The 27,314-nt window shown below is 28.7% G+C and overlaps 1 protein-coding gene across 1 annotated transcript; it reads left to right on the top strand.

Moving 5' to 3' along the window:
• The first annotated feature begins 461 nt into the window (after window positions 1–461).
• LOC142331590 (MD-2-related lipid-recognition protein-like) lies at window positions 462–24,486 on the top strand. The gene is made up of 4 exons (XM_075377594.1): window positions 462–644; window positions 12,105–12,236; window positions 18,704–18,873; window positions 22,890–24,486. The coding sequence occupies exons 1-4, from the start codon at window positions 539–541 to the stop codon at window positions 22,974–22,976; spliced, it is 495 nt and encodes a 164-aa protein (XP_075233709.1). The 5' UTR covers window positions 462–538; the 3' UTR covers window positions 22,977–24,486.
• The last annotated feature ends 2,828 nt before the right edge of the window (window positions 24,487–27,314 follow it).

The following is a 27,314-nucleotide window of genomic DNA, read 5'->3' as shown; positions in this document are numbered from 1 at the left end:
CTCTTTTTAAGATTAATACATTTTTTAAAGTTTATTCTATGAAGATAATAAATGATTAAATGTGTGTTTACATTAAATAAATGATTAAATGTGTGATTAAAAGTCTATAAAATTGAGTTATGCATTCCAATAATATAATAATAACAATAACAGTATTTTAAAATTATTTCAAATGCCTAATTTTAATAGTATACTGTGTATTATTAATAGGATATGAAAAGTATTTCATATAATTTTAAGCACAAAAAAAATGTTGAAAAAGGTTTTCAAATACACTTTTTTTGATTTAATATAAAGAAATGCTGTTGTTCAAATAGTATAATAATCAGAGTTTAAATATATATTTATATAAAAGATAGATAAACTAATGTATAAACTAATCAAAAACAAAGTTCAACAACTTAAGAAATGAAAATAATGCTGTATAAATTGCTATCAGTAGTAGGGAGGGGGTTAATTAAAGGACTGTGATCTTACTATCTAGTTTGTCAGACAGTGTTTGGATAATAACTAGTGTATATACAATACATCCATAAAGATGGCATACTTTTCACAATATGCCATTTTTGGTGTAATATTAACTATTATTTTTATTACAATTCCATCAAATTCTGAAGTATTACCACATGAACCTTGTAGACAAAGTAAGTACTGCAAATTATTTCAGGATTTTTTTTATATGCAGTTCTACTTCAATATTGTATGTGTGTGTGCGCGCGCGCGTGCACGTGTGTTCATGCAGTTTTATAGATTTTACTTTTCTAGCAGTTGGTAAAAGATAAGTAATGAAATTTATTTTTTAAGGAAAAAGGACATTAGATTTTTTGAAATCTTTGAATTTGTTTAAAAAGCCAAACAGAAAATCCTTCAATTAAATTCAATATTTTCGTTGTGTAAACAAAGTATTGTTAACACATGACTGAAAAGAATAAATAAAATAAAAAAGTATTATGGAAAATAATAAGAATAACGTATATATATATAATTATTATAATAAAATTCATTAAACCAGATATTCTTAAGAGACTTTACAAAAAATGAATTGTATTTTTAGCGTTTCACAATTTTTTAAATCTATTTTAAGGAAAAAAAAATAGTAGTATTTTTTTTAAAATTAATATTTAAATTATTTTTATTTAATTTTCAGAAAATTGAAATTTTAAGATTATTCACAATATTGCTAATATTAAATGAAAATTGTATTCTGTAGAGAAAATTACTTGGATTTAAAGCTGGAATTACCACTCCATTATGGTAGCTGGTGTAATAATTTAAAATGTTCTCTTCAGAATAATTTCTATAATCATTTATTTAATGGTCGATCATGTTTAATTTAGTTAATTGTATAATTATTTTTATTTTCATAATTTTTTTTTAATGCATAACATTTTTATGAAATCCTGTTATACCTTATATGTTTTTTCAAGCACTTTTATTTTTTATACCAAACTTTATGTTTAGAATAATTTTGATTTCATTTTTGGAAAAAAATATGAAATCATTTGTCTTTTTGTTCAAATTTTATGAACAGTTTCTCTCAAGTATTAAAAAAGAATCATTTGATACTTGTTTCATTAAAATCAGTACAGTCGTTGTCAAATTTCAAGAACACAGACAAAAACTTACAATCAAAACACTATTCTCTTCTGACATATCTTTGTAAAAAAAAAATTCTTAGTTATAAAGACACATGGATAAATGGACATTTTGAAATAAATTTTGCTTTATACATTAGCAAAAGTGTAATTTACATTTGTTAAATTTGGTTTGGTAACTTATTTATGAGGTTGACTGATAATGTTAAATTTTTGGAAAAAATTGTGAAGACATTAATAGGTCACACAGTGTGAGTTTAAAAAAGCGTATTAAAAAAGAAGATATTAATGGGATATTATAACTTGACAGGAATTTGATCTTTTTTTTTTATTTTACTCATTTTTTTATTACATTTATTTTTATCAGAAATTAATAATCACTGGAAACAATTTCATGTAAGCCCAAAACTTTTTATGCAATCTAAGAGTAAAATTGTAAGAAGCTTTTTTTCAGATTAAACTTTTTATATATGTACATTATGAAAAAATTAGTTTTAACATAGTTAAATTCTTTTAATGTTAAAGATAAATTTCTGAATAAAATCTAGAAAATAAATTTATATTTTATCCTTGCTTTGATTCATATTTATCATTTTTAAATACCCTAGAAGAAATTTTGGTTGTTTGAATGCAGGGACTGCCAAGTAGTAAGTAATAAGTTTAAGAGTACCATTTTTTATTAATATTGTTTGTGGATTTTGGATTGTGCTTTTAATGTTGGTGCTACAAGGTGTATTTGTTTGAGACAGCCTTAAATATTTCAGGCACAAGTCTAAAAAAAAACTATAAATGTTTTACATCTTCAATTATATTTAGAATTTTACGGATGTAGATAATTTAGATGTGGAATTGAATTGACAGTAGGCGTTCTTGACAAAAGAATGTTACTGTTTCTTAATTGTATAACAAGCATTAACTATTTTGGTTAACTGTCTTTTTATAAGTCATATCTTTTTGCTTTTTACATGTCATATCAGTATAACTACATGAAATTGAATTAAAGGTATATTTTTAATTAATTCTACTTTTATCTTAAACTATGTAATTGATGGTCATAAATTAATATTGACTGTAATCTGTTTCAGTTAGAGTAATTGCAAATAATAATTACATTGCAAATATTACTGCAATATTATTAAATTTATTTACAAAACATTTAATGAATCATGTCAACAATAAGGGTGTTAATAATAAAATAAGAAATGTTTATGTAATCATAATATTAGACGACTTTGTATTTTGGATTAAATATTTTCTTTCCTGATTTATACTGCTATTGTTTTGCTTCAAAGTTTAAACAAAACCATTAAAATTTTCAGAAATGTCGTGATGCTGATAAGATGTCTGAAGATTTTTAAGTTTCTAAGTTTGAAGTTTATTTGATAAAAATTATAAAATTCTAAAAAAAATTAAAAAGATGTTGAATGTTTGGGACATACGAGGGAAAGTCAATTATTATCCGCAATGTAGTTATAAATTTTATTGCAATACAAATATGAAACTTATATGTACATTATTTTTCAACATAGTCCCCTTGCATTTCAACGTACTTGGTCCATTGTTGCACAAGCTTCCTGATGCCCTCATAAAAGAAGGTATTCGGTTGAGCTGCGAGCCAGGAATGCACCGCTTCTTTCACTGTTTCGTCCGAGGTAAACCGACGGCTCCTTAATGCCTCTGAGTGGACCAAACAAGTGGTAGTCAGAAGGGGCAAGATCAGGACTATACGGAGGATGAGCCAGTACTTCAAAGTTGAGTTTCTGGAGCGTTTCAGCAGTGTGGGCATTGTCGTGCAATAACACAACACGTATCGACAGCAGTACTCGGCGTTTGCTTCGAATTGCAGGCTTCAGCTTGATAGTAAGCATCTCACTGTAACGCGCACTGTTTATTGTCGTGCCCCTTTCCTCATAATGTTCCAGTAATGGGCCTTGTGAGTTCCAAAAAACCGTAAGCATCAGTTTTCATGCGGATGGTTGGGTCTTGAACTTTTTTTTGCAGGGCTAATTTGGATGTTTCCATTCCATACTCTGCCGTTTACTCTCCGGCTCGTAATGGTGGACACATGTTTCGTCACCAGTAATGATTCTGTTTAAGAAGATGTCCCGTTTGGTTACCATAGCGACCCAAATGTTTCTGGCAGATGTCCAAGCGCGTTTGTTTATGCAATTGTGGGAGTTGTTTTGGGACCCATCTTGGACAGACTTTATGAAATCCAAGTTTGTTGTGGATGATTTCGTAGGCAGAACCGTGACTAATTTGCAGGCGATGTGCCACTTCATCAATAGTTACTCGTCTGTCTAACAAAACCATGTCACGTGCACGCTTAATGTTTTCCTCATTTGTGGCGGTAAACGGTCGTGCGTAACACTTGTGCGACCATTTTTAACATTTTTCAATCCATTTGTAGACACTACGTTGCGGCAACACACTGTTTCCGTACTGTACCGAAAGTCTTTGATGAATTTCAGTCCCTGATACACCTTCCGACCACAAAAAAAGGATCACTGAACGTTACTCTTCTTTGGTGCAAACAGAAAGCGGAGCAGCCACGGTTAACGGCAGACCAGCGATAATGGAACTAACCTAGCAGCATCACACTTGCACAAACAACAATTAAACGACCCAAGCGTCATCTACGCAACACGACAGTACTACCAACATGAACAAAAATATAACTAAATTGTAGATAATAATTGACTTACCCTCGTATTTTGAGAAAGTAGATGAATTTAATTAGTTTTTTTTTTTGAAGTAAAACAGTTTTTAATCGTTAACTGCTTTACACTTTTCATAAAAAATTTTCTATGATGATACATACATACTTATATGTAATTTCTTCACTACATATGCAAATAATTATTATAATTTACATAGCATCACATACTATATAATATATATATATATAATACATATACAACACATGTACATACATAAGATGTATCACATGCACATAATATATATAATTTACATTGCACTACACATTATTTACATATATTTATTTGATATATGTAATTTCTCATTATAACATTAGCTTTGTGTATGACTTAAAATAAAAAATATTATTTTAAGAATATTTTACAATGTATACTATCTTCGATTTCTTCAGTCATAATTATGGAGTGTCAACATTTCTTTTATATAATTTAAGAAGTAAATCAGCAACTTTAGTAAGCATCTTTAAAAAAATATTTGGAACTTTTTCGTATAGGCTTAATATTGCACCAAGAGTTAAAATTATTAAAAATTATCAATAACTCACGTTCAGATTATTAGAACTTGTTTTTCCAAAGAACATTTTGAAGTAATGAAAAAAGCCCTCCATTGGAATTCACCTTTCTGTGTAAGATTGTTTTCCTCATTAAGTAATTCACTTTCAACCGACTGAAATTTGTTCTTTCAAAAGACTTATTGTAGATAATAAGTGTATTTATCTCAGCAGAAAGTGATGATTTTTAAAAGTTAATAATTTTAAAATCATTGGTATAACAAATTTAAAGTAAATGTAAAAGAAATTTTTGATTACAAAATACTTTAAAATTTTTCTGAAAACATTATCTACTAACTTGAAAAATAAAGATAAAAGTTTGAGTAACTAAGCAGAGTGACAATAATTTCAAAGAAATTGTAACTAAATCATTTAATTTTTAATTACCAGTATTTCTATTGTAATACTTTCAAATATAAATATATTGATTAATCTAAATTACTTAACTGTTCTTATTTATCTATTTTTTCCTAATACGTATATCGCAATCTGTTCAACTAGTGAACAATAAGCAATCCCAACTATAGCCCAATAAAATGAGGCTGTTATGTTTGACATAAATGAGGTATAGTCATGTACAGATTACTTCATTTGTGTTAGATTTTAGTGTTTTCACATACCAGTACCCAAATGCAATGTTGACTAATGAAATAAAGGCTTCCTTAACCTTTTCATCTAACTTCATACATAGCTACAAATTACAACTACTAAAATTTTTATACCATGCAGCTTATTCTGAATTATTTCTTAGACAAGATGGTACATGGTAAAAACTTAACAATTTTTCTAACCAAACAGTATACTAAAAACTATCAATGATTTAAGATCTTAATGGTAGATAACATAAATAAATGATTAAAGGAACCTGACGTAGATTGGGTCCTCAGGGCTAATTAAGGTGGTAAATTACAATTCTCTTAGACAAATAATTCTCCAGAATTTAAAAATCTCATTCAAAACAACACATTTAATATTCTGATTCATATCACCAAGGTTAAGAACCCTATACACAATTTCCATAGTTCAGTGATTAACTGCTTGAAAAACAGCATATTTGAAGTGCAGTATGAAGTGCTGTTCATTATCTCTAAAACGTTCTTTGGAAAAACAAGTTCTATTAATCCAAAAGTGAATTATTGATAATTTTTAATAATTTTAACTCTTTGTGTGATATGACTACATGAAAAAGTTTCAAGTATTTTTTTTTTTAAAGTTGCCGATTTATTTCTTAAATTATATAAAAGAAATGTTGACACTCAGAAGAAATGGAACACTGTATATAGGTTGTGAAGATTCGTAAAGTCATCATACATAGGGCTAATGTTCATGGAGAAATTACATATATCAAATAAATATATGTAAATAATGTGTAATGCAAAGTAAAAACAGTACATTTATATACTGTTGTATATCAGCATGAAGAAGCACTCTATAATGCCAATGATATTTAACACTATGAATCAAACCTTAGTCTGTTCATTATAGGCACTCACTGGTTTTATATAGAACATCATTATTGTTAGAAAAAGTAAATTTGCAACTGCAATGATTAGTGACTCATATTTCAGATACCTTATATGGATTATAACCATAGAAAAGAAAACTGGAGTATGTAGAATAAAGTATAACAGTTAGCAAATTATGCATCCCATTCTTCTAAGACAGTATTACGTAAACACTACAGTTATTTAGCTAGGGCTAATTTTAAATTATAATTATTGCTATCAAAGTTCATTGAATTAATTAATACAGTAGAGATAATTCTGATTTTTTTAACGCTTTAATGATGAACTGAAAGGTTATCTATGTGTGTTTATTTTTATAAAATATCAAAACTATCATTTTTTTTTTTTCTTCTAATACAATATATTTTTTCTTATAGTGTAAAAATAAAAGTAAACAAATGAGTGATTCCATGTTTTTGTCTTTTCCTTTTTTGTCATCAGTCTGTAAATTGATTTTTGAAATTCTATATTCCTTTTTGTTTAGTGTTAATCTTTTAATCCTGAAATATTTACCAAATTTTTAGTGATCTGATTCCTATACTTTACTGCAATAAGATCAGAAAAAAATTACACGGGATGGGACCTGTGTAAGGAAGATATGGAGAAGATTGTGTGTATTAATGAATATGCATTGAACAGTTTTTTGATGTGCATACTAATTTTCTAAAATAAATGGGGCATACAGGAAAGTTAAGGAGAATTTTGTGGTACATAAGTTAAAATTTAATAATGTGTTAAATAGAAATGAAAAACTGATTTATAATATGAAAGAAAAGGTTGATATGTGAGTGAAATATATAGAAGAGTTATACAGAGGAAATGAATTAGAAACTGGTGTTATAGAGAAAGAAGTCAAAGAGGATGAAAAGGGAAATACAATACAGAGATCTGAATTTAATGGAGCATTAAAGGATTTGAATGACAGAAAGGTTCCTGGGATAGACGGGATACCTGCAGAATTACTGCACAGTGCAGGTGAGGAAGCGTTAGATAGATTATACAAACTCGTGCTTAATATTTACGAAAAAGGGGAAGTTCCATCAGACTTCAAAAAAGTGTTATTGTCATGGTACCAAAGAAAGCAGGAGCAGAAAAATGTGAAGAATACAGAACAATTAGCTTAACTACTCTTGCATCAAAAATCTTAACTAGAATTCTGTACAGAATTGACAGGAGAGTGGAAGAAATGTTAGAAGACCAATTTGGTTTCAGGAAAAGTATAGGGACAAGGGAAGTAATTTTAGTGCTCGTACTAATAGTAGAAGGAAGATTAAAGAAAAGCAAACCAACATACATGGCATTTATAGACTTAAAAAAGACATTTGATAATGTAGACTGGAATAAAATTTTCAGCATTTTAAAAAGTTTATGGTTCAAGAATAGGAATAGAAGAACAATTGCTAACATTTACAGGAACCCAACTGCAACAGTAATAATTGAAAAGCATAAGAAAGAAGCAGAAATAAAAAAGGGAGACTGACAAGGATGTTCCCTATCCCCATTACTTTTTAATCTTTACATAGAACTAGCAAATAATGAAGCTAAAGAACAATTTAGATTTGGAGTAACAGTGCAAGGTGAAAAGATAAAGATGCTACGATTTGTTGATGATATAGTAATTTTAGCCAAGTGTAAAAAAGATTTAGGAGAAACAATGAATGGCATGGATGAAGTCCTTCACAAGAACTACCACATGAAAATAAACCAGAACAAAACAAAAATAATGAAATGTAGTAGAAATAAAGTAGATGGACCACTGAATATAAAAATAGGACGACAAAAGACTGTCGAGATAGAAGAATTTTGTTATTTGGGAAGTAGAATTACTAAAGATGGACGTAGCAGGAGCGGTATAAAATGCCAAATAGCACAATTGAAATGAACTTTCAGTCAGAAATTTAATTTAATTACATCAGAAATTAATAAGTATCAGTAAAGCATTTTTGAAAGTATATGTGTGGAGGATAGCTTTATATGGAAGAGAAACTTGGATGATCAGATTACCTCAGAAGAAAAATTAGAAGCTTTTGAAATGCAGTGCTATAGAAGAATGTTAAAAATCAGGTGGGTGGATAAAGCGACAAACGAAGAGGTGTTGGTGGCAAATTGATGAAGAACAAAGCATTTGGAATAATATAGCTAAAAGAAGGGACAGACTTATAGGTCACATCTTAAGACATTTTAGAATAGTTGCTTTGATATTGGAGGGAGAGGGACATGGAAAAAATTGTGCAGGCAGGCAATGTTTGGAATATGTAAAACAAATTGTTAGGGATGTAGGATGTAGGGGGTATATCAAAATGAAACAACTGACACTAGATAGGGAATCATGGAGAGCTGCATCAAACCAGGCAAATGACTGAAGACAATAAAAAATCAATTATCTAAAATCTTTGAACAAGACCTTTACATGTCCACTTAACATGTAAGATTTCATGACATTACTATTACAGGTTTCATCAATTGACTTTTTCATCTTTCAATTCATCTTAAAATATTTTTATTTTGTACTTTATTAACCTGTAAAATTATTAAATATTAAACAACCTGGTTTCAAATTAATGGAACTTTCTTCCAAATGCTTTTTGAGACTAATTATCAGTTCTTTTCTTGGTGAAGTGTCTGGTAGTCCAGACTATTGTCAATGTTACCTTTCTAATAAATGTTAGATATTCAATCTTATATTGTTTTTATCAATTTTGTACGTTTATAAATTGAATATTGTTCAAGGTTAAGATCTTGACTTTTATGTGCATATATTTTACATATGCATGTTGTAATTACTGTCTTTCTAGTATATCCTGTCTTTATAAGAAGATTTGAAAAACTTGATTCTATTGTAAATATTATTCAAACAAAAAAGTAAAATTTGCATGTATTTTACTGAAACAGGAAATACATACAAAGAGATATTAATTACTTGAAAATTTTACAAATACTTATGAAAACAAAGATCTCAACAGATTTGAACAATTGAAATTTACAGATACACAAAATTTGGAAAAAAAGCAACAGATTAAATGATAAAAAATGCAACATGGATATAATATATACTCAGTTATATACTGAAAGGTTTTCCAAACTTTTTAAGAACAGTACTGCTTAGCAACAATGCTACAGATATTTAACTAGAGAAGGTGGTTATAATTGTGCCTGAAAGGTTTTTACAAGAAAAAATTTTTTTTCATTTGAAACTGAGTTACAAAATACATTTTAAGAGGTATCCCATTTTCAAGCTGTTCATAGAACTTTATATTAAATCCAAAAATGTGGTAAGAAAGCAGCTGTCATATAATTATTAAAATTCTGTAAACATATCTTAATTACATTTTATTTCAGGTATAATAAAAAAAAAACAAAAAACAGCCTTATTAATTTTCATCATTTGCCATATTTATTCATATAGAGGAAGAGAACGAACAGCAAAAGAGAAATAAAACTAAAATTTGGAAGCTCTTACCATAAATTTTTTTCAAAAATGCAATTTTAACATTTTTTAAACTGTGTTGTCCCTAAGTGCCTAAACCTACATTGCAAAAGAATAAAACTACACTGCAGAAGAAAATTTATTAATTTTTCTTCTGAACTTTGAAAATTAATTGATTAATTAATTCAAAACAATAAAGTATGTTCATGTATTTTAGGCAACATAATATTTATTATTCTCAGTCTTACAGCATATAGCGATAAGCTTTCACTATTTCATATTTAATAAACTTCCTGGTGTTATTCTCCTAATTCACTGTATTATATTTAAAATTTTACTTCTAATATTTGTTTATCCCGTAGATTGTTTATATTACCATAAAGGAATTTTTATGTATGAATCTTATTATATGAAATTTGTATTTATTAATAATGTAGAGACCAAATGAAAATGATCCTGTACCATTGGTTTCAAATTATATTTTCTGATATTGTAGTTAGTTATTTGTTTTGGGTAATGACATCTAGTTTCCGGTTACCATTAACTGTCTTCTAGCTCCTCAGATATCGATTCATTCTGAATCAATAAACTGTATGTTAATTTTAATAAAAATTATTTTCATTTAAATAAAAGTTCTGTCAAAATTAATGTAAAAGGAATGATTTTTTTTAACATTCTAATTTGGTTATATGTTTTAAAACAACAGTAAAATAATTGTTTATCTTCGTAAAATAAATCAAATCTATTCTTAAACATTGATGAAATTTAATTATTTTATAAATAATAATATTTTATTAGCTGAGATTGTAAGTTCATCAATTACTATTCTCTGAACTACATTATACTTGCTGAGTCATGATTTCTTCATCGACAGTTTTGTTCTTGGTATTAAGGAAAATTTGATATATTTGGAAATGCCAAAGTCAAACACTGAAATACCGAAGCAAAGATTTTGGGAATTGTAATCCTCCTGTCTTTCTCAATATTCACAAAGTACAGTCAGCACATTTCCAAAAGAAAATCTAAGGACAAAAATTTATGTTTACATGTTACTCATTAGAAAATAAAAAATGGCATTTTTACATGGTGATATACATGGACTATCTTTTATTCACTTCTACAAGTTTGTAGAATTATTCAAATACAACACAAAAAATTAATTGTTGATAGATTACTAATGAAACAACAAAAATCTCTCAGGTAATTTCATTTTTAAATTCAACTTTGAGAATGCAAGAGTTTCATAGATTATTTTTATTTGCATTACTTATTTATCTTTAAAGTAAAATGTTTTAGTTTACTTGTTACTTTTTTTATTTTTTAATATCAAATAGTATTTTGTTTTGGTTTAAAATTATGATATTTCTCCGTCATGCTTTAGACTATTTTGTTTTTAAAAGTTGAAACCTTAAACTTCAATTTTTTCAGAAGATGACTTTTTATTTACATAAATTTTCTCAGAACTAAATTCTCTATAAGTATTTTTTTTGTTTATTGGTAATTTAATATACTAAATTTAAGCTAAACTAAGGAAAATGTAATACTGGCTCCAATTTTTTGAACTTCACAACAATCATTTTTTTTCAGAAACTACTGAAAATATAGTTTCTGGAACCTATTTATTTTCAAATTGAAAAACATGTAAAACGTCATAATTTCAATGTCATCTAATTTTATTGCTACAGCAAAAATCAGGACCAACCTTAAAAAAAAGTATTACTGGATCTTGAGTACAAACAGATTTCTTTTTGAAAATAAAGAAACAGATCAAATCTTAAAATTACATTTTTTCTTTAAAGACAACCTCTAAGAACGACATTTTTTTCTTTAGAGACAAAATGTACATGTTTAAATATTTATAAACACAAATGTGCATGTGTAAGCATGCAAATACACACAGACAGATGGTAGAGAGAGGTACATTAGATACCGAACTATGAAATTATTAAAAATTTACTATTTATGCAGAGAATATTTTTTAAGCATTTTCAATTGCTAGTCACCATCATAATCATCAGAGTGTTTTATTTTAAAGTAATTAAAGTTTTAAAAAACACATCAAAACATATTAAAAATCTTTGACTAACTATTGAAAATATGATGAGGTAAGGTTAAGAAAACGCATCTGTACTTAATAATAAATTGATTTTTAATGGTTTCATATTTTTGTATAATGATGAGGAAGTAATATGAGTTCACATAAATTAATCCCTCTAATTTTAAAGGTAATTTATTTTATTTACACCACTTTTTTAAAGTAATCACTATACAATGTTCAAGTATATTATTCTTTTTTTCTTTCTTTGTAGAAGATGAAAAATACACATTGGCATGTACTGTACATGAAGTTCGTGTTAGCCCTTGTCCTGAAGTATCTTCAAATAAGCCATGCAAATTAACTTATGGTAAAAACGGAAGCATTTCCTTTGATTATTCAGCAGGTATGTATGTAAATAAATAATGAATTTTGTTATTAATTTACTGAATACACTTCTTTTTTATAAAATTAATTATTTTATTCTATAAATATTTTTTGTAAGTTTTCAAATTAAAACAGTTTTAAATTATATAGTTAGGTATTTCATGTTTAACCCACTGGGTTGGTCTAGTGGTGAACGTGTCTTCCCAAATCAGCTGATTTGGAAGTCGAGAGTTCCAGCATTCAAGTCCTAGTAAAGTCAGTTACTTTTACATGGATTTGAATACTGGATCATGGATACCGGTGTTCTTTGTGGTTGGGTTTCAATTAACCACACATCTGGAATGGTCGAACTGAGACTGTACAAGACTACACTTCATTTACACTCATACATATCATCCTCATTCATCATCTGAAGAATTATCTAAACGGTAGTTACCAGAGGCTAAACAGGAAAAAGAAAGAAACAGGTAAAAGAAAGAAGAAAAAGAAAAAAGGTATTTCATGTTTGTATTTTTTGAATCCAAGGATTTTAATATTATTTTTAGAAATATATATATATATATATATATATATATAATCCTGTAAAGCATTCTGGAAAAAGATTTATTAGAAAAGAAATTATACAGTGTTATTGACTGACTTAAATAAATCACTTTATTAAATCACTTCATGCAATAAATCACTTTATTGCATGAAAAATAGATTCTTTTGATTTGATTCCAATATTAAATTATCTTTTTTTTTAATTTATAGTTAATTATAGAATAAAAAAAAATTGTTTTCAATAAAACCTGTCTCAAAAATATTCCTTTAGAACTAAATTTAGGCTGATGGTTTTTTAACAAAACTCTGCTGTTTAAAATCATATTTATATATTTTTTATTTACCTAATATGTATGTTGCAATCTGTTCAACTAATAAACCATAAGCAACCTTCGCAATGCCCATTGAGGATGATATTGTAATAAGATCGGTATAACGGACCTGAGTAACACATTCCGTACAATTAAGAAATAATAATGTGAGGAATCCAGAAAGGGGCTAAAAGAAACCCTTTTAGTAAAGGGTAACAGGTCCGTTTAACAATCGTCTTTCATAATACTGCCCACTGACACGCCTAAACAAATTTTCTCCCATGAGAAGAGTTACCGGATCCAGTTTAGGAATGCATGAGAACGAAAGGGCTCGGTCGATTGTTCTCTCGCATAACTGGGGGTCTGGTCTGACAGGTAAAGAAAACAGGAGTATAAATACTCCAGGGAAGACCAGTTCAATTAGTTCAGCGAGATGTTATGTCAGTCTGCGAGGAGGTGAGTGAAGAAGCGAATTTCTACTGAATTATGTTCGACATGATTAACATGACATCACAAGTAATTCCATTGTGAACAGTACACAAAAACAAAATGTGGTTCGGTGAGTTACTGTAATACTATAAGTAAAAAGAGGTAATGTACTAAATTTCATTCATAAATTGTTGGGTAGTTTTATTCGTGAACAGTAAAGGTATTTGCTGTAAAAGAACTTTATACTTGTCTTATTTATAGTACTATTGTTGTTAATACATGACTGTTGATTAAAAGTGTTCAGACTAGCGGTCATGCCATGTCTTTTGTCAATGAGACTGAATTCTGCTTTTCATTATTTATCTCCCTGTGAATAAATCCTGATGATTACTTTTCTGTTTTGTATGTAGTTACTGTTTATTATTATTACTATTATGGTTGTTATTACTATGATTAATATTTGTTTATTATTTTTGTTTGTTGTTATTATTGTTATTCTGATTGTGGTTGTGATTAATATTTTTATTACTTGTTTTATTATTGTCGTTTACTTATTATTATTATTATTACTATTGGCATTATTATTATTATTGATTCGTCTTGTTTTACCTACATTTTAAACCAATAAATTGTAATTATATAAACATTTTCAACTGTCAATCTCTCAATATCCTGGTTGAGCGCCAGACACGCAGCAATACATATGACATGTAAATGAGGTATAGTCTTACACATGCTCGGGTTGAACATTCCAGAGAGTGTGGTTAATTGAATCCCAACTACCAAAGTTCACCTTTATTCACTATCTAGTATCCATATAAAAGTAACTAAGTTTTACTGGGATTCGAATCTCAGAACCTTTGATTTTGAAAAAGTTAAACAACCGATTTGCAGGACGAGTTAACCGCTAGATCAGCCCATCAAATCATCTTGGGGAAGAAAACGTAAAATATAGCTGATAATAAATCATAATTTTCTAGAACTAATAATTATAAAAATATTAACAATTGGTTCCAGCTAAATAGTAAACTTGATTTCCTTCTAACTAGTTTATACTTCCACAAGATCTGTAATGCTTGGGAAATAGTAGTCTGAAAATTGAAAACTGTTAACTAAGACAAAATACTTTAGACTATGTTTAAACAATTCTTACGAACAACTTAACTAATTTTTTTTTTGTTTTTCTGGGCAAAAACGCTTCCGCGTTATCATCGGCCAGACACAATATATTTATTGTAATAATCAAATAAATGAAGATGTAAACAATATATATCTCATTTAAAATAATAGAATAACCATCTGCTTTATGGCAGTTGGCAAGAATAGCTAAAACACACTACAGTTCAAATACTTGAACAAAAACAGATGGCCCTAAGAAATCAATCATAAAACTTAAGATATAGCATTTCATTGTCCTTTAGAATAGTTTGCATGTTAGCCCTAGTTTAAACTTGCGATGCAATGCTGCATAAAAGTTACAATCCACAAGGTTATGGTGCACTGTTAGTTGGTGCAGTTGCAGTGAGCATAAACTGATGCATCTGTTTGAGTCATCAGATATCCATGAGTGAGCCTAGTGTGCCCTATTTGCAAATGGCAGATAATAAATAACCTCCTCTTGACGGTTATTTCTGCATGAGGAGCTCCACAGTGACATACTGTTCTTAATTGGGTGAAATTTATTGTTCATGGTAGCATTTCATTCTCTTTGCCACTCATCATGAACTACTCTCTTCAGGAAATAGACAACATCGTTCAAAGCAATGCGATTGGTGAAAGGAGGCTGGAAACAACACTCCTTTGCCACCTATCAGCGTGGTCATTGCCTTAAATCCCAATATGACTGGGGATCCAGTAGAAGCTCACAGTTGTATTATGATAGTTCATTTGCAAAGTAACACACTGAATCTGTCAGACAACAGGGTTCTGGAGTACATGTCACTAATTGCCTGTAGGGCACTCATCAGAGAAAACAAGTATATGTCAAAATGTTGGGCTAATTACATTTAAGGCCTTATTAATAACAAATAGCTTGGCAATGAAAATACTGGTGATGCTGGGAAGGCCAAACATATATGTTCTGTTGCCAACCACAACCCACAGAGTTAACATTTTGAGTCATCCGTATAAACTGTGGCATCAAGATTAAGACTATTTATAATATTATAAAATATGTTTCACAAAACAACCGGATTTCTGTTCTGTTTAATATACTGACAAAGATCAAAGTAGTAGTTAATGAGAGAAGGCTGCCAAGGGGGGTAATAACATGAGGCAACAGTAAGGATTGGAGGTAATTTTATATTTAGAGCTGAGAAAAGGCGGGGAGCTCTGTCGCCTAGTGGATTAGTATATCTCGACTGTTCTTGGTATTGAATGAGATGTTGGTTAGAGTACACCACATCAAGGGTTGGATGATTTCGTTGCACTTTAATACAATCTATGTTAGTGCAGATCATCCCTTTCAAAAACGTCTATTTGAAAGGCATGGCTCACCACTTTCCACCAGCACAGTTACCACAGGGCTTGAACAAAATGCACCTGTAGCAAGGTGGATGAATTAATGATGGACTGCCTCTAGCATTCTAAGAGAGGTGGACTGAGTGGACAAATAAGCCACACAGTTGTAGTCCATGCGGGAATGTACTAGAGCTCAGTAGAAACACAACGTGCATACTTGAGCTCCCCATCGGGTATTAGATAAAACTCTAAGCATGTCCAATACTTTTAAACATTTTACCTTCAGCTCCTTTAAATGTGGTACCCACGTTAGTTGTAGGTAAATCCTAAAAATCTAACCCATGTGCATGCTTAAACTGGTTTACCATGTAAAAACACTTGAGGGTCAGTATCTTCCATCAAATGTGAAAAGCAGATGCATTTTGTATTATCCAGAGAAAACGTGAATCCAGTTGTTTTACACCACGATTCTAAATGGGATATTGTATTTTGGAGCAGCCTCTCATTAGTAGCTAAAGTGCTAGATGTTTGTAAATTGAGAAATCATCAACAAATAAAGAACACGTATGGGTTTTCGCGCAAAGTTTGTTATACTATTTATGGCTACGCTAAATAATATAACATTTAGGACACTTCCCTGTGGTATTGTTTTCTAGTGTGAAACTTTCGGATATCATCATTCTGACTCAAACTTGAAAAGACTGACTGCTGAGGAAACCGCTGATAAATGCAAGGAGATTCCCTTGTATACCCCATTCATGCAGTTTATTTAGGATTCCTATCCTCCAAGCTGTGTCGTACACCTTTTGCATATCAAAAAATACTGCAACTAGGCTTTGGCAAAGTAGGAAGGGGTTTTGAAAAAAAGATTCCATGGCAACTGCATGATTGGTAGCCGATCTACCTAGGCGGAAACTGCATTGTTCAGAGTAAATTAGAGCATTTCTCTCAAGGTACCACACGTTCTATGGGTGTCATCCTTTTACACCCCTATAATTATTATTTTTATTATTTTATTCTCTCTGAATGGTTATTGAAATTAAACCCTCTGGGTTAGTCAACTTGTCATCCCAAAATCAGCTGTTGAGAATTTTATGGTTTGAGTCCTTGTAAAGGCAGTTGTTTTTATATGGATTTGAATGCTAGAATGTGGATACCAGTGTTCTTTGGTGGTTGGGTTTCAATTAACCACATGTCTCAGGAGTGGTTGGCTTGAGTCTATTCAAGATTATACATTTACTGGTACATTTAAACTTATACACCTGACAGTGAATAAATGCCTTGGCATTTAGAGTACTGTTGACAACATGTCACTGTGCTGTTACTATGTAACTGGTAATACATAAATAAAAATAAATAAATTGGAGATAGGAAGATTTTCAAACCTATTAACAAAAAACTGATTTAAAATTAAATCTATGTGAACTGGTAAATCTATGTTTAGTTTATTTAACATTAGATACTGAGTGAATAGTATTCATAAGTAAATTAAAGAAATAAGTAAATCAAATTACAGAAAAATTTAATTAATAAGGAGAATGGAAATTAGAGACGTGCTACTACTTCTCCAATATCTGTGGCAGTGATAGTGCCTCAGCTCTTCACCCAGAGTTCCTGGGTTTGAATCCCTACCATATCTAAGAAATAAATATTATTTTGATTATCTCTTTTATCATTCATTTCTTTATTTTCTCATAGACTGTATTTCTTCATTTTCTTCTCTGATGTTTGTTTAACAGTTAAAATGACCAACTAGTTTTAGATTTAAAAAAAAAACTATTTGGAAATGATTTTTGAATATCCTCTTGTTTTTCTATTTATTCTAACCTGTACATAAACATGACAAAAAATTATGTTACAGATCACAAAGATGCCCAAATAAATTTAAAAATCTTCAACTTATAATTTCATTTTTTTTATAAATCACAATTTTTTAATTACATCCACTTTTCAAAGAAATACAAGTAGTGGAGAGGATTCTGTAAGATTTCTAAATGTTTTAGATGCTGTAATTAAAAAATTGTGAGTATGCAAATAAGAATATCATAAATTTATATGAGGCATTATATTTTGAACTACATATATAAAATCAATGGCTTTTTTGTAAGAGAAAATTTCATTGGTATTAATAGTGTTTAGCCAGAAAGTAATCCTGAACATCAGATGTGGTTAAAAATTTCAAAACCAAAAAAAAAAGGAAGAATGATTGTTGAATTTGTTGAAGAATGATTTATTTACAATTAAATAACTGCTTATAAATATTTTTAATGAAATTTTCCGATCTCCATGGCAGAGTGGTAGCATCTTGATCTTTCAACTGGAGGTCCCAGGTTTGAATCCCTGTCAGGCATGGCATTTTCATATGCTACAAAATTTGATCTCCACATCCCATGCTCAAACTTCAACCTTATGTGGTGACATCATCAAGTTAAAAAAAAACTAAAAATAATACACAATGGGATTGAATTTATAAAATATTCTTTTTAGCAGCTTTTTTTAGAAAACATTTTTTTAAATAGCTTCTGTTAAACTATTAGTTAATACTAATGAATTAAAAATTAAATATTGTCCAGTTTTTCTACTTTGGCACTCAGTGTTAAATAATTATGCTATATAAGATAGGTAACTTTGTATTCTATTTCAAAAACACAAACACTTAACATCAAAGAAGTCCAACATTAATCATATTAAAAAAATTACAACTAACCTATTTATAAATAATATTTATACAATTTTTTTTCAGATTTTGATGCGGAAAAAGCAAACAGCAGAGCTTACTGGGATAAGGGTGTAATTGACTTACCATTCCAAGGAATGAACAAAGATGCTTGCCAGTTTACTCAATGCCCAATAAAAGCTGGTGTCAAAAGTTCTTACACTTATGGTTTACCTATTACTAACGAATATCCAGCTGTAAGTAAATTAGTTGAGAATTTAATAACCATTATTATGTTTATTGTTTTAAGAATTGTTTTTTGTTAGTCAAGGAAAAGGTCACATTTGATCAGTTTTAATAATTTTTATTTTTCCTGCTTATAATTCTCAAAATTTCCCTAAGGTAGTTCTACAGAATTTTAACTATGAAAGTAGTTCTGAATTTCATTTACTTTATTAATTTTTGTTTACAAATCTTTCCTAAATCTATCCTAAATAAATAAATCACAAAAACAATTTAGCTAGAGTTGATGGAGCCTTGATTTGAAATATTTAATATTAAACTATTTTTTAAATCATCTAAAGCAAAAAACCAAGAAATAGTTTTCACTATTAGGGAGGGGTATTTAGTATCCCTACAAAATTTTAAGAAATATTACCAGTTACATTTTTTTTAAATTTTAGTCTTTATACCAATTTAATACAAAAAAACCATTAGTTCAAAATAGATAAAAATAAACTTAAAAGCTAACAATTTAAAGCAATTTTTTTTCTTAAAATTTTTGAAGTTTTTTAGGAGCTAATTAAAATTTATTTAGTGAATTTATTGTTATGAAAACAAACCACACTTGTGAAAATATGAAAATACATTCATAGAATGTTAAACCACAATTTAAAATTACAATGACTAGATGTTATTTAGTGGAAACTTGTATTTCTTTTTTTTTTCTTTTTTGTTGTTTTATTATTACTCTCCTTACAAATATTTAAAAAAAATATTTTTTAATTCTTAAATCTGAGTATAATTACCTGTTTATATTTGTTCTCCTGGCTTTTGGCAATTTGTTATTTTAAGATCTTTCTTATCCTATTCGTTTTCTGCAACTGTATTGGTTAAGTAATAAAACTTCTGTAGTATCTAGCAATGTTCACCTAATTTAATGATTCACACATTATTATCTGGTGTTATTTTTACATTTTGTTAACTATACATTACTTTTATTTAATTTCAAATACAATTTCTCCTCTATCTGTGAATTCTACTTACATAAACTGATAAACTTAATGGTTTTTGTAACTCAGTTTTTAATTTCCATATAAAAAACAATATTGCTAGTAAATTTTAAGATTTCTACCTATTGTTCTTTAATCAATACTACTTTTAAAAAAAATACTAAGAGTTTTCTACACTTAAATAAAGAGACAATAGAAATAAGTATGTTCTAGTGATAACAATTTTCTGTATTGCAATTTATTTTTTCGGTTTTCCTGTCTACAGTAGATAGGAACATTATTATACTCTAGTATACATATATTATTTTATTATAGATACATTATTATTACTCTATAATTATATATTCATCTATATGGTGACACATTGTAGATTGCCAATAGTAATACTCAAGATTTGAAAAGGGACTTAACAATGGAAGCTAAGTACCAGTATGCAACACTACAGTATAGTAACAATGATAAAAAGGTGGCTTCACTTATATGCACCAAACAAGAAAGGTTTTTTTAGTAACAAAGAGTTAAAATTTCTCCAAATTTAACATACAAACAAGTTCAATATGATAACACATGTATGTCACTACTTTAAGTGTGCAAGAGGATTAGGAAGTTCATTGATAGTGGCAGTTCTAGAAAAGGCTCTCTTCAACCGTATCATTAGGAATGAGTAATGACACTGGAACCCAAGCAGCAGATAACCCCTGATAAAAGAAGATCAGTACATAACAAAGAATGAAATAGTCACTGTCATTCTGATCATGAGTCATGAAGTAGTCCCTTATTATGAGTTATGGTTATGAGTTATGTCTATGGTGTTCTGCAATTCAAGGTTCTACTAAGTTGATGCCATGTAAGCTGACACAACAGTAAAAACATGTTGATGACTATGAGGAATTTTTTTAATTTTGAAGCAGAAGAGTATGATGACTTTCTAGGAAGAAATGGCCCAGGAGTTAAAAACCTACTTCTACTATCACCAGCTGTAAATCAAAATCTCCAAGGAATGGCACCCTAATTTTAAAAAAATTCACATTCAACAATCAGTAAAAAAGGTTTTGCTGCATTCTATGTGGATTGAACATAAGATAATTGAGCACTCACTCATACCCTTGAAGAGATTATATCCATTACCCAAGAAAGGTAATAAATGTGGAGCATATATATCCACATGGATCACTGTTACCATTGTAACACATGCAGATCTCCTAAAAAATTATCTATATGCTACAAACAAATTCAAATGACAAAGACTTCTGAGTATAGATGTTTTATTGCAAAATGACAGTCCTCAGCCCAATATTGCCAATTAACAGTTTTAAACCACTCAACATTGTAACAGTAGAAGAAAAAGGCAATGGCAGGGAGAGGAAGAAGGCAAAGGCAATGGCATGATTGTTCAAAATAGATCCACTCTTTTGTTGAAATGAAGAATATGGAATACTATGAGATAAACAAACAGTATTGTTTTAAAATATGAATGTTGTTTTAAACTATTTCACCATAATAAGACAAATTCTTCTGACAACACTGAAATATTTATTTATATTACTTTTAAGAAATGTAAATCAAATATTATTATCAAACAAGAAGAAATCTATAATTGAGTATAAAATTATAAAAAAATTATCTAAATAGCTTCAGAAATAAATTAGAGGCAATTTTGCTATCTATGCTTTACTATACTATGCAAAGACTGCAAGTCTTTAAATAAGAAGACTGAAAGATAAGAAGCAAGTCTTTCAGATCCAGCAAAGAGATGATAAAAGCTGACATGCGAGCAGCTGTGTTCTTAAGAAATATATTTTTAAAGGTTATCATTTCATTTCTTTCATAAAACTGTGATTGTCAATTTAGATTGACAGGCTAAGCATGAAAATCTTTCTTCTGTTTGCAGAAGAAGAAAATAAATGTTTTCCAAATATTTAGACCGGCTTAAAATTCTGTTCAATTATAATACTTTATCACTAATAAATAACTTTTTATAACGAGTGTTTCAAAAAGTATGCAGCTCTAATATTAAGAAGGTCATGCATAAGTAAATTCTATTTCTCCCTACATGTCCGTTGGCAGCTTGTAACAGTTTAAATGTCCTTCTTATGCACTAGTGCTATAAAGGTATAAATTCGTCTCTATTATGATCTATGTCGTTTTCCAAGGACGAAACTTATATTTATTATTGATATTGAGACTTATTGCGCGTATAAATCTTACGACGATTGAAATGAGTTTCGAATAATATTTCCCAATCTTCAGTTCAAAATAAGTTGACAATATCGCGTTTGATTAATAAATTTTGTGAGACTGGGAGTGTACACGATCGGAAAAGCACAGATCGACCATCACTGTTAACAGTAGAAATTCTGGAGGATGTGAAAGAATGTTTGACTCTCTCACCCAGAAAATTATCTTCACAGGCTGGGCTTTCAGGGCTACTAAAAAATGACAATCGTATGCTTATCACATCGGTGTCATTCAAGAAATGAAAGAAGTACACTTTACTTTTCAATTCAGTTTACTGATAACTAACAAACAGTCATAACTGCTTAATCATTTTAATCTTTTTATTTTTGTTTATAATATTATTTTATTCTCTTGACGATGTCTAACGACTGAAAGATCTAGAGAGACACTTTTAATTTGCTGGTAAGGTGGATCTTCACTTTTTTAATAATTTATTAAATATATCAGCGGTAACCATATTTGAAAAAATTTATAAGTATTTTATTAACATTAATATTTTTGTAATAAATTCACATCATCAAATGAAGGGGTTGCATCCTTTTTGAAACACTTGTTATATTGCTTTTTTCCAATATTTATTTTATTTTTTATAGATTGTCCACTTGGTTTCTAAAATCCTTAAAAAAATTTGTATTTAACAGCATCCATACAGGAATATTTTTGAGGCCATAATTTTTTTTATTTGTTATTTGACCCCAGTAATTAATTTCTTAAATTATTTTTAATGTTGCCATTAAACTGACTAATGATTTAAAGGTCGTACAATGTTTTATATTAATTTTGTTCTTTACTGGGTGTTTCAGGGAGATTATTTGGTAAAATGGAGAATATGGAATAAAGAGATAAACAAACAGTGTTGTTTTAAAATACGAATAATTATTTCTCAATAATAACATAAATTCTTCTGACAACACTAAAATATTTATTTACATTACTTTTAAGAATTGTAAATCAAATATTATTAACTAGTATCATACGATTAATCAAATAAGAAGCATTCTATAATTGTATAAAAATTATCTAAATAGCTTTAGAATTAGAATCTATTAAAACCACAGGACATGTTTATTTATTAAAAAAATATCAATTTGTATAAATATCTTATTTTAGAACAAATTAATAAATCAATACAAAATAAGAAGGAATAGAGAAGTACATCAAATGAGTCAAGTAACTGATGATAAAAAGAATATTGTGTTTGTATTTTGTACATTATTTAAAATTTATAGACATTTATTACTTTAAAAATTAACTAAAAAAGTAGTTAATTTCAAAATTCACTACTTTCAGGGAAGAGTTAATAAATTTAACCTTCTACAATTTATTTATAGAAAGTTTACCATATAATATATCCTTACCCATCATATATTGACGAAGCTCACTACAAGATCTGAAAATTCATCTGCATTTTCCAGTTCTCTTGTTACTACAAACATGAGCATGTACATGCACACACACACACACACACACACACACACACACGCAGACAGAAAGAGATAAAAAGCAACATTAATTACATTAAAAGCATCCTGTGTATGCTCACATCATATGAATGGTAAAGAATAATTTTTAAAACTAATTAAGAAAAAATCACTTTCTGTGGTCAAAATAATTCACATAGAAAATATTTTTAAAACTGTACAGCAGTTCTGTTATCATAATTTTCAAAATGCTTAATTTAAGATTTTATTTAACCCATTTAGAATGTGTTCCAAGTGGTATATTTGACATGTACTAGTCTGATAAACAAGTAACTGTTACAGTTACCTTTTCTGCAGCAGTCCTATATTACGTTTGTGGCAAAATTCAACATAATACAGTGTCATAATCCTCATATCAACTATGGCAGTAATAAAACACAAAAAATCTCTCAACCTCTTTGAATTAGTCATGTCTAAAATATACAAACAAAACACACCGTAACAGACACCCTACACATTACGTATCACTTAATTTATTTATATACCCTTGAGAATTACTCAGAAGAACTTAACACAATAAAAGTTGTATATAAAATTTTCAAATTGCGTTTCATATTTTTTTAGGTACACTTCATTTCTTTGGTATGGTTTGGATGTAATTATTGTTGTTCGTAGTGCTTGTACAAATTATCTAATAGTAAATGTGCAGTATGTTTTTCCCAGTGTAATATTTAGTACTTTATTTAATTTTGTACTCTTAGAGTGATATGATCATTATTTGCATTTTATTAATATATTGGGTGATCACATTTATTTCATTTAGAATTTTTAAGAAACATAATAATTGTATTTTATGAAAATATTGGCAGTTTTGTGTTAGCATTATTTATTTTTTTAACAGCAGTGTGATTTTAATTCTTTGTTCTGTATTTTATATGTCATACCTCTTATAAATGATTATATATAGCTATTAACATGCTCTAAGTATTTAATATAACTGTTCCCTAACAAGATATTATTAATTATGCATGTCAGGTGGCAGTACTGACTAGTTGCTATGTTTCACATTGTAATTAGTTAGCCATTACAATATATTGATGTCATGAAGCAATACAAAGAATAATAATGTGCCTATGTCATTAAAAAAATTACAGAAACTCACGTTCTATTAAAAAAGAAAACATATGAAAAATATATTTTGTAAACTTTATGATTTTTTCAGTCAGCTAACAGGAAAACAATTCATAATAAACCACAAAAATCTCAGAAAATTGGGTTTGTGTAAGATGTTCAGACTCCTGGACATTCTCATTCATTTGAAAATACTCCTGCGATTCATCAAAGTATTTCTGAAGATCAAAGAATATCAATTCTTATCCACTCATAGCTATTAAGCATTGACAAGACCACCAAGTAGAAATGTTAACTAACTATATGGATTTACAAATATAGAAAATTCAATTAACATAGGAATTGAAGCCACCAGACCATAGGCAAGCTGTGATGTATTGCTGAAAGGCAAAACAATTGATAATAGTTTTTCCAAGGAAATAATTTTCAGAAACAAACCTCAATTTCATCTAACATGAGGGAATGGAGGCGTTGTTTGATCATCTTTTTTGAAAATGAAGAGGGCCAAGTGCTTACAGTGAATAATAATTATCACATCATGATTAATGAATTTTTATGATCTAAATTGATTGATATGGATTTGGAGAATACGTAGTTCCAACAAGACAGTACATTATACTAAACAGACAAGAAACATTGTCTAGTTGATTTTTTCTTTATGAAAATTATTATGTAAATACAAGTTTCATGAAATCCTGATTTTTTTATTTTATGTTTTTAATTACCAATTTGTACCAAAAGATCAAATAGTAAAGAACATTTAATCTGACTAATATGGTAATATTCAATCATAGTAATGATTGTTCATCAAGATAATTATAAAATAAAATCTACCACAACTTTCCTGATTATTTCTAAAAATACTTTGAAAAATATGCCATTATCTCTGAAGAGTCTTAAGCACTAAATAACTTTTAATACAAAAAATAGAAAATTCTTTTAATAAATATGAACCTTTGCACATGATAATGAAAGTAAAACATTTCTGATCCAATTTTATATATCTGTTTAATCTTCAGCCTACACAATTTATTAATAATTTTGTTTTTGTGATATATAATAGTCATTACATATTTGAAAAGAACATTCTTTTATTATCTTATGTAATACAAGGTTATAAAAAATACCTTGTATGACAATTTAGGATGATAACAGTTGCAAAAGTTATCCATAAAACTAATGAATTTGTAACATATGCAAAGTTGCTTTGCCATTGGCAGGAGGGAGTTAATTTTTATTGTTCTTGTAACAGTTTTTAATTTAAATCTAGAAGTCACATATGTATTGCATGCAATATATATGTGTATTTCTCCAAACAGTTTTTCAGCTACTGGGTGTGTGAGTATAGGGAAATGCAATTGCTGCTACTGGCTTGCCAGGCCTGATAACGTGATGCAATGTAAATATAAATATACTGGTAAATATGTAGTCTGAAACAGACTCAGGTCAACAGCTCCTGGGACACATGGTTAATTAAAACCCAACCACCAAAGAACCCTGGTATCCACAGTATAGCATTCAAATCCATATAAAAGCAACTGCTTTACAAAGACTTGAACCTGTATTGACATTAACATGTATTGATGTCTTAGCTTAATTCTCTACTACATTCCATGTTATTTTAACTTTAATTTTTTACTATGACTCTTCATTAATACAGTTGTACTATCCCTAATTACAATATTATTAAACTGCTTTCATTACACCTTGAAAAAATAAATCATGAATTGTTGTCTAAATTCTTTCAGATGCAACCTACTTTATGCTGTCATCTTATACAAATTTCTTATTTATCACAATTAACTTACCCATGAAGGCTTCCTTGGACATAATACTGTTTCATCATAAATAAAATGTAATATTAATATGTTACAGTTAAATTGTTTCACTAGGCTAGCTACTTTATGCATTTCCTTTATAATCATCACAAACAAAGACACTGATCGTACTAATCCACAAGCTTCAAAATACTTATCACCAAGCCATTTAACCACCACTAGTTGGCTGTTTCTTTCAATTCATTAACACTTAAAAATTATTTTCCACCCAGAAATTCCTTTCAACTTTTTGTACAGATCAAAGATGCTTTGAGATAAATTTGAATGAAATGGTAGTGGAATGAAAGCATACCACCTGCATTTTAAATGCTAATAACAAACATAACACGGCTGTAGAATGTTGACACACATCACATACGACATATGAAAGTGTGTCTATGCTTAAATAAAAAAACAAATCTCACACCATTTTTTATCATTACTGCATGAAAATATTAGTTAATACTACTAAAATAATTATTATTGCTCAAATATAAATATAATAATTATTATTGTTCAATATATCACCAAGTTTTTATCTCTTCCACGTAGTCAAAATACTTCAATCAGCTGTTCTGTAAAACTCTTTACAAGTTTAAAAAATTAGAACACAGTTAATCTTAGTGTTTTGAACAGAATAAAAAACATTAGAGTAATTAATTACTACTTTTCTATGAAATATAAATCTAACTTGGATATAAATCAAGAAATGATTGAAATCTATTTGATGAATGGAAAAACAAATTGAAGACTGCAGAAATTTTTATTACAAATCTCTGCAAATTAGGCATCAATTACTAGGTAAGAAAAACACAGTTTCCATATTAATTATTTTTGGGGGAAGAAAATCTACCCTATG

Source organism: Lycorma delicatula, chromosome 10, assembly GCF_047948215.1.
Source record: "Lycorma delicatula isolate Av1 chromosome 10, ASM4794821v1, whole genome shotgun sequence".
In the NCBI taxonomy this organism is placed as follows: Eukaryota; Metazoa; Arthropoda; class Insecta; order Hemiptera; family Fulgoridae; genus Lycorma; species Lycorma delicatula.
This window is presented reverse-complemented; position numbering and strand designations above follow the sequence as displayed.